General features: G+C 43.3%; 1 protein-coding gene across 14 annotated transcripts in view; it reads left to right on the forward strand.

Annotated features, from left to right (window-relative positions):
- The window catches only part of RBFOX1 (RNA binding fox-1 homolog 1), a 1,240,357-nt gene that overhangs the window by 560,903 nt on the left and 665,311 nt on the right, over nt 1-14,143 (forward strand). The window contains exon 1 of one of the 14 annotated variants that reach the window (XM_056866494.1): nt 11,919-12,105. The exons of 11 other annotated variants lie outside the window; for them this stretch is intronic. In XM_056866494.1, the coding sequence (XP_056722472.1) occupies nt 12,061-12,105 (45 nt within the window). In that variant the 5' untranslated portion in view covers nt 11,919-12,060. Of the gene's footprint in view, nt 1-11,918; nt 12,106-14,143 lie in introns of those variants that run through there. 2 more of the 14 variants (XM_056866496.1, XM_056866500.1) reach the window with 2 other exon arrangements.

Consider the following 14,143-nt stretch of genomic DNA (forward strand, 5'->3'; position numbering starts at 1 on the left):
AGTTTGGGAACCACTGATCTGTATTGGGAGATACTTCAGCCGTAGTCTCGCAACTGGACATTCTGATGCTGGCGAAAGTTGGGTGGAACTCCTAGCGCAGCTTGGATGCTCTTATGTTTCCTGTAGGTCCCAGAAAATTGGTGTGATGAAATCCCCTGAATGGGAAATATACTAAGCTCATCCCAGTTTGTTATGATACTTTTGTAATTCCCCTGAAATCACTTCCTGGTAGGAATCTCAAAATCCACCTCAGCGAGCAGCTTTAAATTCTTGCATCTTTGCATAAGAGTTTGATGGGTTGGGTTTGATCAATGGTTCTTCTGTTCTAGCACCCTTGCATAAAGGGTCAGGACAGAGGAGGTATTGGGAGGTCCAAGGTCAAATGCTAAATGATGACATATTTCAGGGGGCTCCTATTCACATCAGTCCCCTGGAGAAAGGGAAGGCATTTAACTTTTCATCTCCCGGTTTCATGAATCAAAACCGCTTTTCCACATTGTTGCTTTAGGATCCTTGATAGACATCCATAGTGAATAGATTGTAAGTTGACTACAAAGAAGCCTGAGGATGATTATATTGCCTGCTAAGTAAAGGAAGTTTCCTTTGTGGATTTAATAGACGGTGCATTTGAAATACCTAAAACAAAACAATTTCAAAGAAATATGGCACAGAACAGCGCATAACACTTAAAGCTAGCACAGTAGAATTGGATCTCCGGGCTATTAAGTGATACTGGGAATGGTAGGTGGTGTTATTCAAGGTGATGCATTTTGGGCTACTGAGGTTAACCGACTTGTTTCAGGCAAAGTTATAAATGTATTAAAAACTGGTTTTAGCAGGAAGGAAGGAATATAATTCATGGGTAATTCACGGAATCCAGGAAGAGAAAGTGTTCTTAAACTTTTGTTAGGGAAGGTATCAGGCGCTGAAAGAGAAGCCATCCTTCAGATGTGGAAGCCAAGGGGATGGAGATTATTTGGTGTGATTCTCAAATGTGCAATCGTTTCCTTTTCTCTACAGGCTGTCTCACATGTTACGGTTCTAAGTGGTACAAGTTATATATTTGACCTTTGAGTATTCGTGGGTGGCGTACTTAGATAAAGTGGGCAAACAGACAAGCCTGAGTGCAAGAAGATGTGAGTGTTCAGGGAGGGCTGAAGCAGAGCAGAAAATGGAAGGGGAAAGGCATGGTTAGGGAGTGCTATCTGGAGCTGTTGGCAAGGGTGTTGGGAGGGTGATTCCTAGGAGAGTGCAGAGTAAGCCTGCATTGCTGAGGACGAGAAACTACTAACCCATTAGAAGAGCATTGTTTGAAGCACACATACCCCACTGTTTGATCTGTAATCACAATGGTGGCGTGGTGCAGAGACCCTCTCAGGACTGACAAACCATTGGTTGAGGCAGATTTCCCCCCACTCTCCTAACAGAAGAAGAGTTGGTTTTTATATGCCGACTTTCTCTACCACTTAAGGCAGAATCAAACTGGCTTACAATCACATTCCCCTCCCATCCCCACAACAGACACCCTGTGAGGTAGGTGGGGCTGAGAGTGTGACTTGCCCAAGGTCACCCAGTTGGCTTCGTGTGTAGGAGTGAGGAAACAATTCCAGTTCTCCAGATTAGACTCCGCCGCTCATGTGTAGGAGTGGGGAATCAAACCCTGTTCTCCAGATCAGCCTTCACCGCTCAAAACCACTGTTCTTAACCACTACAACACGCTGGCTCAGAGCATCCTGAATTCAGCAACAGGTGTTCGATGCCGTTCTTCACTTATATGGCAACAGTAGAAAGGACAAAGATGGGATGTAAGAGCTAGATACGGTCCTTGCCCTGCTGTCCATCCCCACCTTCACCTCTTCCTCCTGTTATCTCATCCATTGAGGATCAGTCTTGATGGCATTTCCGTAGCCACATCCTAGATCCTGTTTCTCAGATGCTCTAGCATTTGAGGCGATCTTGCAAACTGACTTTTATAAAGATAGATTGATTGTCAGTTTGGGCTGAAATCAAGGGCTGCTCAGGGGAAAGGAAAGATGAGGGAAATGAGGTCTTTCCTAAATGCAAATGCTGTCGTGTGCAAACGTTGTTCCTCTTTCTCAGGACCCCTTTCCGTTCTTTCCGGACCTGGCAGCGGAGACTATTTTAGAAAACTCTCTTTTTTCCCCAGAACTTGATAGCATAATGACCTAAAAATAGAGCCACCATAGGCATAGAAACATCCTTTCTAAATATTACAGGTGTGAATTCTCGAGGTTAGCACTATCTGCTGTTCACGTTGCTTGTAATTACCCTATGTTTTGGAGTAATTTGGTGTATGTTTCAGCTATGGTTTGCATTCAGTTAAGGTTTGTTGTGAACCATTTTCAGTGTTGCTCACTGGAAGGAGCTGGAATGGTGACAATATCAGAAGTTACAAAGGAACTTTTTTGATATCAAGTTAATGGGATGGGTAGTTGATTACTGCTGCTCTCTCGTCAGTAGAAACATATTGGAAACTGCCTCAGTCAACCAAGAACGACGCCCAAATTAGTCTGGACAATATGCAGGGTACACAATTTTTTTTAAAAAAAAACTATAATATTAATCAACTGTGATTATATACTATATGTTGAGCAAACTTAGCCATTAGCTGTTATTTTGCATGCATTGAAAGGTTGCAGAATATATTTCATAACCTGGAAGTGTCCAACATTTCGTGGCTCTTTCGATCCCAACTAATACGTACAACCTGACAGCAGAACTTATTAGAAAAGAAGATTCCAGGGCAAAATGGTATTTTTGTTTCACTCCTGGTTCTCTGCCAGGTTACCTAATAATAATGTCAGGAAACCAATTGCTTGGATACTCTGGGGTCTGTGAGCAGGGTGTTGCTCATGGAATATCGTTTCCCTCATTCCTTCCCTTCTGCTGCTTATGAATCTCCCCTTTCAATTTTGTTCTTGGGGTGATTAGATCCTCATGAACAGCATAGAGGGCAAAGTGAGGGATCTGACCAGGGAGACAGAATCAGCAACAATCACCCTCCCTTCTGACAAAAGAAATGCTTTTCTCTCATTGGAAGCAGACTGTAGGATAATTAGCAACCAGATAAAGCAATATTCCTGAATTTTGGGTGGGGGAAGGCGGGGGGGGGGGGAACCAACATGCCTGCCTCACCTTCCGAAGGGAGGTAGGGAGATAAAGGAATGCCTCAGGTGATCGTTTCTGTGGACAGGCAGTAATTTGGGATGATTTTACAGTTGCGTTTTCATTGTTTGTTGTGAATCACTTTAAAGCTGCCATTAAGTTAGTGGCTCAGGAACTTTGCAAAACAGAATGAATGATGAAGAGAGGCAGAATGGCACTGCTGTGGGGTTCACTTGGCCTGGCTCTGAAGTATGCTGAATGTAAGCTAGATGAGAACAACGGTCAAGAGCAGATGCTATTAAATGCATTGTTTTCCCACTGGTCTGTTGAACACAGGCAGAGCAAGAGTTCTGCTGGAGAAATGAGTTTCGTGTTCTCCCCTGTAAGGGAAGAGTTGGGCACTGGGCGTTCAGAACGCTCCCAAACCTTGTAAAAGCCCCTGTTTTCCACCAGAAAGACTGGATTGCAGCTCTGGGCGAGATACACAGTGGTACTTTAATTCTTCCTTGACCCATACCCTTTAATCTGTGCGGTGTCTTAGCAAACATCATTTCCCGACTGCCCAATAACAAACCTTTCACAATTCCTAAACAACGGACCATCTTTACTCATGATTTACGGCAGGATTATTGAGTGTCTGGGAACATTGCTATCTAGATAGTTAAATGAAACTTCAGCACTGGGAATTTATAGCTCTAAACTCACCGTGTCCGTCTTCTAATTCATCCACCTTATTATTGACCTAGGTCCAATTCGCTTATGAGACATGGAGATTCACCTTATTGCTTACTTCTGGAGCCAGCAAATCTTGAGCCCGGTAATGAGAGAAGGATTGCTTTTCCTGCCATAACTTTATACTTCGAAATATATATATGTTAAGAGACTTCATCTGATAACATTTGTAGAATTGCAACCCAGCACTGAATTGTTAACGGGCTTATCTGTATTTGAAGGATGCTGGGTTTGGAAATATAATGCGGATATCCATATTATTATAGCGGGTAAAAGACAGCGATGAATCAGGAAGCTGCTGGTTTGAATCTTGCCTCTGCCATGAACTCACTATTTTCTGTGCAATGAAGTCTCTTTCATCAAAGCCTCTCATTTGTATAATGGGTAGGATGATGATACTACTGACCTTGCAGGATTGTTGTGAGGAATATTGGGATAATGCATGGGTGTGTGTGTGCGTGCTAAGTGAACATAAGAACATAAGAAAAGCCATGCTGGATCAGACCAAGGCCCATCAGGTCCAGCAGTCTGTTCACACAGTAGCCAACCGGGTGCCTCTAGGAAGGCCACAAACAAGACAACTGCAGCAGCATTCTCCTGCCTGTGTTCCACGGCACCTAATATATCCGGCATGCTCCTCTGATCCTGGAGAGAATAGGTGTGCATCATGACTATTATCCATTTTAACTAGTAGTCATGAATACCCTCTCCTTTATGAACATGTTCACTCCCCTCTTAAAGCCTTCCAAGTTGGCAGCCATCACCACATCCTGGGGCAGGGAGTTCCATCAAGTCGCTTCTGACTCATGGCGACCTTAGCAATCGTTAATAGCCTTGCTCGGGTATTGCAAACTGGGGGCCATAGCTTCCTTTATTGAGTCCATCCATCTCATGTTGGGTCTTCCTCTTTTCCTGCTGCCTTCAACTTTTCCTAGCACAATTGTCTTTTCCAGTGACTTTTGCCTTCTCACAATGTGACCAAAGTACAATAGCCTCAGTTGAGTAATTTTAGCTTCTGGGGACACTGTGTTTAAATGGTCAAAATATGTCCACATGAAGTTTTCCATTAGCAGTGCTAGCATTGCTGTATCATGTCATTGGACTTGAGTAGTGGAGTGGACACAGAAGCTGGCGGAGGGGCACCGGAGATCTGGGGTTTGGAAGGTGAAATACAGAGGGAGAGTGATCTTTTCTCCAGGGCAGGAAACTCCTGACCTAGAGTCTCCCCAAAGCCTCGTGCAGACAACTGAATGTGCCAGTTGCCAGGTGAGGAATCTGCCCCACGTTGTCCCTTTGAAAGGAGATGGAACCTGAAACAGTGTGTGCTGATGGGATATTATAACTCTGCCTGATGCTTGAACAGTCCAGGCTGCAGGTCTCTATGAGGAGCTCTCCGTGGTGCTGCGACATCGGCCTCTAATGTTTGTAAGCTTTTGCTGAGGAATCAATACATAAATTCATTATTTTTTTAATCGGTATTGTGGGATTGTACATATATAAAATACTTTTGAACCCCCCTAAAGTGTTTGGGTCCAGGGTTTTGGTACCCTGAAGGGATCCTTAAGGCCGCTCATAAGTTGGGCACATGTAACAAGAAAGTAATAATGAAATAACAAACACCACATAGAAATGCTTCTTCACCCATTTATTTTTGGCCCCCATGTATTTCTGAAGTCATCATTTCAGAAGTGCCAGCCTCTCTTGGGAAGGTGCCAACACAGAAAAGGCCCAGGTGTTTTTTTAGCCTTGCCCCCCTCAGCTTGCCTCTAGTAGCCAGGATGTCTCAAACAAGGCTTTATTTGAGGATCTTAAAACAGAAATGGAGGTTTTCACATGGGAGGAGGCTAAGGAACACAGGAGTTAATTTATGAGGACTAGTAAGGAATGTAGCACTTTTCTCATATTCTAATACCTGTTGTGTGGCGTACTGTATTTTGTTCCTTAAAAAAAAAGTGCCCTCAATTTCCACTCTGATTATTCAGCATCTCTTACCTGTCATGGGTGGGCACATCTAATTAAAGCATTCCCTGAAATATGCTATGGAAGGCTTGTTAGTTCCATAGGAGACGTATGAGGTGGGGGGGAAAGCCCAGGTTTGCCATGCGTTTGGTTGCCTATCTGTGCTTTTAAATGAGTGTCGCTGCATCTGTGGGCTGCTATAAGCTCTGTGTTTCCTTGCAGTGACATGAAAGCAAGCCTAGACATTCAACATTGATTAGCATCTTAATTAGGTTTTGGTGCTTTGCTTGTTTGTTTGTTGTAAGAAGCAATAAGTCACTGGTTACAATGCGGATGTAAAGACTTCTGATTGTCTGGCAGTAATTGCGTTTACAGAGGCCATATGACTTGCCTGTGAATACATCATTAAAGTATCCCCCCCTTTAAACATTACTGAGGCTTTTGTTTTTTTGCCACGGCCAATTAAAAAAAAATCTCAATTTCACAATTGTTAAGAATCGGTTGTTCACCTAATTTTGCATTGATTTCAGTTTAAAGTGCAATTAAGATAGAAGGGGGCGTTCCATATCCAACTGGAACAAACAAGCTCAGATTTAAAAATTCCATACTTGGTTTAGAACGTCAGTCTGCGTTTGTTTGATCCTATCAGGCCAGCCTGTAATTTTGTTTGTTTTGTTTAAAAAAATAATAATTTTAGAAGTGTAAATGAGCTACCATGGGACACTTGTAATTACATGTGGGCTGAAATCCTGTCCACAAATAACATTGAGGTGGTGATAAAGATTAGAAACCAATCCCATTTACAGAAATTTATCAATGTGGTTGAACTGATGATGAATCCACCACATCTTCTGTAGTTCTACCATGGGTTCTGTGGAAACCCAACAAGAGCCTTCAACTTTTCTTTTCTTCCCCCCCGCCCCCAGGTGGGGTGTACTGGAAACCTAGAGAAGTATGGCACACATTTGAGAAATGTTGCTAGTCCTCTTGGAATGCTTATGTTTCCCTTACCCTTTTCAGTGTTTTGCCCAATCAAGAACCTCTTCATGTATCTCTGGATTTTTGTGTTTAGTGGAATTTGGTTGAAAATCTTGGGCTGCATTGTCTGTATGTTGCATGTTGCAGATCACTCTTACCAAAAAGGTTCCTTACATGAAAGGGAGTGGGGGGAGAAAGGCTACTATGGATGCTTTTCTTTGGCAAGTCACATCTATATTTACAGGGGAGGGGCTGGTGGCTCAGTGGCAGAGCATCTGCTTGGCATGCAAAAGGTCTCAGGTTCAATCCCCAGCATCTCCAGTTAAAGGGACTAGGCAAGTAGGCGATGTGAAAGACCTCTGCCTGAGACCCTGGAGAGCCGCTGCTGGTCTGAGTACACAATACTGACTTTGATGGACCGAGGGTCTGATTCAGTATAAGGCAGCTTCATGTGTTCAATGTGTACAGGATGACACACACCCCTTTTTATTGTTTTCATAGGGGAGTATTCAAATATTTGCCAGCGCTCTGAAGAAGAGCAGCTTTAAGGTTTGGTTCTGGTAAATGTGTAAAACTGACCTTAGGAGGGAAAACTGCTCTGCAGATATGGAGCTCTCTTCTGCTTCCCCTTTTTAATATATTCAGTTAAAATTTCTTGAGGATTTCTGTGCTTGCAAAGGTCTTAGGGAGGTGACTCAAAACTCAGTGAAAGGGCATGCACGCTGGAGGCAGAAGGTCCCAGTTTCAATCTTCTGCAAGAAAGGGACAGGAGAGAAAAACATTTTTTTGGGTGGGGGGAGTCATTAGGGTGATGTCATAGAAAGATGCTGGCGAGTCAGCACAGATTGTATTTGGCTGGTTAGATCAGTGGTCTGCCTCAGAATAAGACAGCTTCATATACTGCAAAGCATCTGGATTTTCCCATTGTCGGGTGCAGGCTTAGACCTTCTGCGGAGCTAAGCCTGGCCTCTTCATGACTGACATGCCCTTCGTGATGTTGCCTACTTTTGCCCATGCCGTTTCACTTTCATATGCTGGATTTTCTCTTCTTATGAGGGAGAATTTATGTTTGCTAGGAGTGCATAGGTCAGGAAGAGATAGCACTTTGATTCTCCTCTCTATAGAGGTGGAACAAAACTGTTGAAGGTGACCCCGTGACTCCCAAAGCTACCACCTTCTGTTCCTGAAGCTATTCTTTATTTTGGATAGTTTAACAATATGGATGTGTGTTGTAAGTTTTGTATGCACTCAGCGGTGCCAAGTTTTTATATCTAGAAGAGCCAGTGGTGGATGGTGGCAGCAGCGTTTGGTTGATAGGTGGGAGAACTCAAAGTCATGCTCAGCTGTGAAACTGTGATCTGACTTTGGGCCACGTGATTGATTTGTTTCGTCACAAGTCAGTCCTCATGCAGACCCGCAGACGTCCACAGTAACCCGTTTCAGAATAAGCTGCAGTGGGTTTGTCATAAATCACATGCTAACTTTTGGTAACAGAGTATGCTTCATTAGGCTCGCCTCCTATAATACTGTTGGATCATTAGATGGAGGGTAGATAGAAACAATTTCAGACCTAATCCTTCAGGCATAGAGAGCCCCCATGTGTTTGTTCCATAAATACTTTACTAATTGAAGCCCACCTCTTCTTTTCGAAGGAAAGGTGTTTTTTTTTCTGTTTAACCATTTTTTAAACATGCATAGATCTTATTGCAGCTGAGCATGATAGAATCTGTAAGATTTCTGTCCAACTCAATTATTACAATTTCAGTTGGACAAAGTATATAACCAATAACTTAAATCACCAGTTTGGTCTTCAATGTGGTTTTAGTTTGCTGTCCTTAGGCCCAAACTAGGCAAGACAAGACAAGAAAGTATGTTGAGTCTTGGCCACTGTTACTCCGTGCCCTTCTAGTCACAACCACAAGTTTTGGTTACAATCAGTCGTCAAGTTAGTAGCATCCAGTGAGGCTCAGCCTCCTGACTCATGTTTGGGAGGTAAACTTAAGCATCTGTTTTATATCCCTTGACCAATGAAGGAGGTTTTGAGAGGGTACACATCCAGTCCCCAATGAGAATGTTACCATCAACCATGCTTTGCATGCTAAATTCACTGTATAAAAGGCAGGCGGGTGCCATTTTGAAAGAGAAATGTTCTACCTACACCCTTTGGCCTGGCAGCCAGCGTGGTGTAGTGGATAAAAGCGGTAGTTAGGAGCAGTGGACTCTAATCTGGAGAACTGGGTTTCATTCCCCACCCCTCCACATATGAAGCCAGCTGGGTGACCTTGGGCTAGTCACAGTTCTCTTAGAGCTCTCTCAGCCTCACCTACCTCACAAGGTGTCTGTTGTGGGGAGAGAAAGGGAAGAAAATTGTAAGCCGGTTTGATTCTCCTTAAAAGGTAGAGAAAGTCAGCATATTAAAACCAACTCTTCTCCTCCTCCTCCTCCTCCTCCTCCTCTGGGCAGAGGAGAACATATCTCAGCCACTGTTGCCTCAGATCCTTCAACTAGAGATGGTGGGAATTGAACCTGCAGTGTGATATATGCAAAGCAAGTCCTCCATCCTCCCGCTGTGGAACCTCTAACATATTTTCTTTTACTGTGGTGGAGCATGCTATGACTTTTTTTGCAGGTGGCCAGAATTAAATTCACAGCTGCCACTGCTGACCTGGAAAAATAGTATTTGTGGCCCCATGTAAAAGCAGGTCCTACACTGCAGGTTTGGGTTAGAGGTGGCTACTTGTCTGAAAAGACTGAAGACTAATTTCACTGGCAGATGTACTAGGGAGCCGGTGTTCTCCAAGCCGTACTGATGTCATCAGGATGGTTTATATTTAGGAATAACATACTAGCATTTGTGCCGTTCAGTAGCATAACGTTTATGTGCAAAGCCATCCTGACCCTACCCAGTCTGAAAATAAATGGCAACACATGCGCTATGTTTTTTAAATTTCAGCTTTTGTTCCCGTTATGTTGTGTATTGTGTTGTTTTTTTAAATTGAAACTGTGCTTGTTCCTTTCCTATTTGATAGATATGGATGCTAAGTGTGTGTGTGCCTCATTCTTAGCTGGAAATGACTATTGCATTATGAAAATTATAAGGCTGCTCACTTGGACTAATAAGATGTCTGATCACAGCTAGCCACGGTCTTAGGAATGCTGAAATTCCACCCAAGATGTGTTGTTATTGCATTGTTGTTGTTGTCGTTGACTTATGGCAACCCTGTAGGGTTTTCAAGGCAAGAGATGTTCAGAGGTGGTTTGCCATTGCCTGCCTCTGGTATAACACATGAACACATGTAGCTGCCTTATACTGAATCAGACCCTTGGTCCATCAAAGTCAGTATTGTCCACTCAGACCAGCTGTGGCTCTCCAGGGTCTCAGGCAGAGGTCTTTCACATCACCTACTTGCCTAGTCCCTTTAACTGGAGATGCCGAAGATGGAACCTGGGACCTTCTGCATGCCAAGCAGATGCTCTACCACCGAGCCACAGCCCCGTATGTCTGGGTGGTCTCCCATCCAAATACTGACCAGGGCCAACCCTGATTAGCTTCCGAGATCTAGCCTGGGCTGTCCAGGTCATGGTTCTTCATTATATATTGAACTGTAAATGTCAGATCAAAAGCTGTTTCGTAGCAGTGTGAAATGTCTACTGCTTAGTTCTGCTTGGAGGATGTGTGTCCCTCCCAAGCTCTGAGAAGGGGAGTTGGAGAGAACCCTATTAAGAAGCCCGTATGAAAGTAATACAGTGTTATTTAGCTGTTAACAAAAATAAGAAATTGATTCCCTTTTGTCCTTTCCCACCCCACCCCTAAATATATATCAGGATGGGCTACAGCTCAGAGGTATAGCATCTTTCAACACAGAAGATCCCAGATTTAATCCCCGGCATCTCCAGTTAAAGAATTTGGCAGCAGGTGATGTGAAAGACCCTGGAGAGTCTCTGCCAGTCTGAGCAGACCACACTGACCTTGTTGGACTGATGGTCTACTTCAGTGTAAGGCAGCTTCATGTATTAATTGCTTGCCATGCTAATAAAAGATGTCACACCTGGTTGACAGTTTACCTTAGATATCCCTTCCCCACATCTTTACACACTGCCCTGCATTTATTTTTGTTGAGGAAGGAAAACACACATGCACACTCATTCAAAGTTGTTCTTAATTACAGAAGCGTGACTGTATGGTAAATAAATACATGCGCATTCCCCACGCATGCATGTATATGAATCTTTCTCTCCGTGTAGTAAAATATATACTATACAAACCCTTTAGAACTATACACTGTATATTTTATCTCTAAACATAAAAACTAATTATGCCGTTTAAAGATTTGCCACTTCAGCTTCTTGCTGCCTGCCCAGACATTATTGCTGTGAGCCTTAGCTAAAAATCAAGCGTAAAAAAAAAAGAAAAAAAGACAGGGTTGGATTTCCAATAGTGCCATGCAAAAGGATGAAACTACGCATGTGTTCTGTAAACAGACACACACATGCGAGGACTAAGGTGGACTTTTAAAACTGCTCATTGTGTCGATGCACAGTAAATGCACACAAACACAGGAGAGAAAACAACGTAGGGAACAGAGCGGGTGAGTGACATAGGTGCAGGTCCCATAAAGCACTGTAGACACCACATAAGTAATCGGGGAGCGCTTACAATCCCCCCCCTTCAGATATTTCATTGCTTGTGAGTTGAAATTGGTTGTCAAGTGTAAGGCACGGAGCACCGTGCAAGGTGCCCTATACTGTCATGTGCTACATATTTAATGCTTGAAAGAACAGGGAAGGGACATGTGCAGAGGAGAAAGATAGAGAGGGACCAGCAGAGAGGGATTGCCTATGGCTCCGGGGGAAAAGTCAGAGGCTGGGGTGTGCAACTCAGTAGCATGTTTAATACTTGGAGGAGCGGGGGACGAGAGAATCCTCGCTTAGCCTAGGCAGCTTAGCTGGGCCTGGCTTCGGTGGCCCTTTTGTTTTTCTCTGCCCCTTTCCACTCCTTTCCCTTGTCTTTGTTTTATGTATGGCTGTGAGTCTTTCCTGGAGCCGCAGAGAGCGAGAGAGGTGCGTCCAGGAACACCTGATGAGAGCGTTGTGAAGGCAAAGCAGAAGGAGTGGGGGGAGATCAGGGAAAGGAGCAAACGCACAGCAAGCCCGACAGATGTCTGTAGTCATTTATATTGCCAGCACGTGGGGGCCGTTCGCTGGTTTCCCTTACTTCTCTCGTGCTCCCCCAGTGAGGGAAGAGGAGGCAGTTTGCAGCCGACAATGAAATCTTGGCAGTTAATTGCAGTCGTGGGAGATGCCCTTCAGGTAAGGTGCAAAGAAGGGTAACACGGAGATATAAAGGCATGCTTCCAAATGAAGCAGGGTGCGGGCATTGAAACTCCCTGGAAAAGATGTAGAGAGGGCTAGGAGTGGAAGGTGTGTAGAAGTGTGTGTGTGGGGGGGGGGGGAGAGGAGGCACACATTGTCATGTTCGACTGCTGTTGTTCTGTCTCTGCCTTCCGCGGTGTGCCGACATTAATGCAGAGAAGGTTTGTGTCTGCATTTGGCTTCAAGTTGTGTGATTAGAATAGAGATCGGAGCACAACTCGTGGAATAGCAGAAGCCAGAGCCATCCATGAAGCACACAGAGGGGGTTTTCGTCTCGGAGAAAAGGTATGGGGAGTGTGCAAACTCGCTGGAATGGCTGCGCTCATGTTCAGCTGATTGAGTGTTTTGCAGAATGCCAGTGGGGGAAGGCATGCTCCTGAACCCATTGGAAGGGGATGGGTGAGTGTGTGTGTGTGTGTGTGGGGGGGGGGGAAATAGTTTATCCTTCCTTGATGCTGGCGGAAGTTTGTCTGAACTTTCTTCCAGTCCAATGTGTAATCTTCATTCGATAGCCTCTGCTTGTAAATCAGCATATATTTATATGACCTAGTATGTGGTTTATATTTACATGTACTGTTACTTTTTCTTTTGATGCGCAAAAGGTGCGTCCCTGTGCACTATATGCCCCTTTCAGATTAGGTTTCTGAGATTTCAGTGCCACTTTTGAAAACTTTAAAATGCTGGGTTGCTTCTGGTTAGTGATAGGCTTAGCCGGGTTAGCACACGGGCTCTTGCCTCCAATAGCTTTCATTACTATGTTTCCTTTAAAAAAAGAAGAAGGAAAAAACAAAACAAGAAAAAGCTGTTTTCATTTAATAGTTAGCCACTGGAGCATTTTTAACTTTCAGGTAATCAAGTATTGTAATGTATTAAAATTCATTGCTTTAAGACAACTTTATATTTCTGCAGTGATCTCATGAATAATATTTGCAAATGTTCCATTCAGCATACTGTTAATGCATTTTGATGCTATGTTCAGCGGCCTTGCTTAAAAACAAAAACACAAAAAAAATCCAGGTATTTCAAGCCTCTCCCACCCCAAGACTCAGCAGTATCCAACACATTTTTTTTTACTTTGATGAGGCTGCTTTGTATATTATTTTCTGCAGTTTGGAGAAGACAGCAGATATGAAGGATTGGGAAACATAAATGTTTTGATGCCTGCAGTAATTTGGTATTAAATTATCTAAATTACAGTCGTATTTCCCCCTGTATATTAAATGACACCAGTCTTAAATTGTGTATTTCTTTCTAAATTACCATTTATGTGCGTAAGAAAGTGGATGGGGGGGGACTGTTAACAGATCCATTAGAAAAGTTATCTCTCTATAAAAAACAATATTAAGGATGTATGATTTTCCATAGCTCCGGCTATCCAAGGCAGCATAATTTTCCCCCTTTGAAATGAAGAATATCCATCTTATTACAGAAACTAAGGACTTTAAAATGTAATACCATGTGCTGTGTTGATGTACAGTATTCTTTCAGTATCAGCGTTTCTTCTTCCACTGCAAAATGTGTACTCTGTACTCGCTCGCAAGTTGTAGTTAGCTTGATATTTTTGCAAAAGCAAAATGAAATAATCAGCGGAGGAGCAACCGGAGTTCTCTTTGCCAAATGTCAACGAGGAGAAGTGTTTCCTGGCTTGTTTGTTTTCATGATGAAGTGAAGTCAGTGGAGATTTGCAGTGATGATCTAAACACATCCTTCATGTGTCTGTTCAGTCCTTGGTACCTCTGTCTCTATATGGGGACTCCTGAAGCCAACTGTTTACTGCCCAGAATGTTATAGGTTAATCATGCCATATGGCTTTTTGCATATGTTTTGGGACTGCAAAAAAAAAAAATCATGTTGACTTCATGACATCGTTGGCATATAATGGTTAAACCAAGAAACAATCTGATAGGGTCTGTTGTGTTGAGGATATAAAAACTGCAGTAGCAGCAGCAAATAAGTATAAAATCTTTCATTCTTG

The sequence above is a fragment of the Euleptes europaea genome, chromosome 21 (assembly GCF_029931775.1).
Source record: "Euleptes europaea isolate rEulEur1 chromosome 21, rEulEur1.hap1, whole genome shotgun sequence".
Taxonomy (NCBI): domain Eukaryota; kingdom Metazoa; phylum Chordata; class Lepidosauria; order Squamata; family Sphaerodactylidae; genus Euleptes; species Euleptes europaea.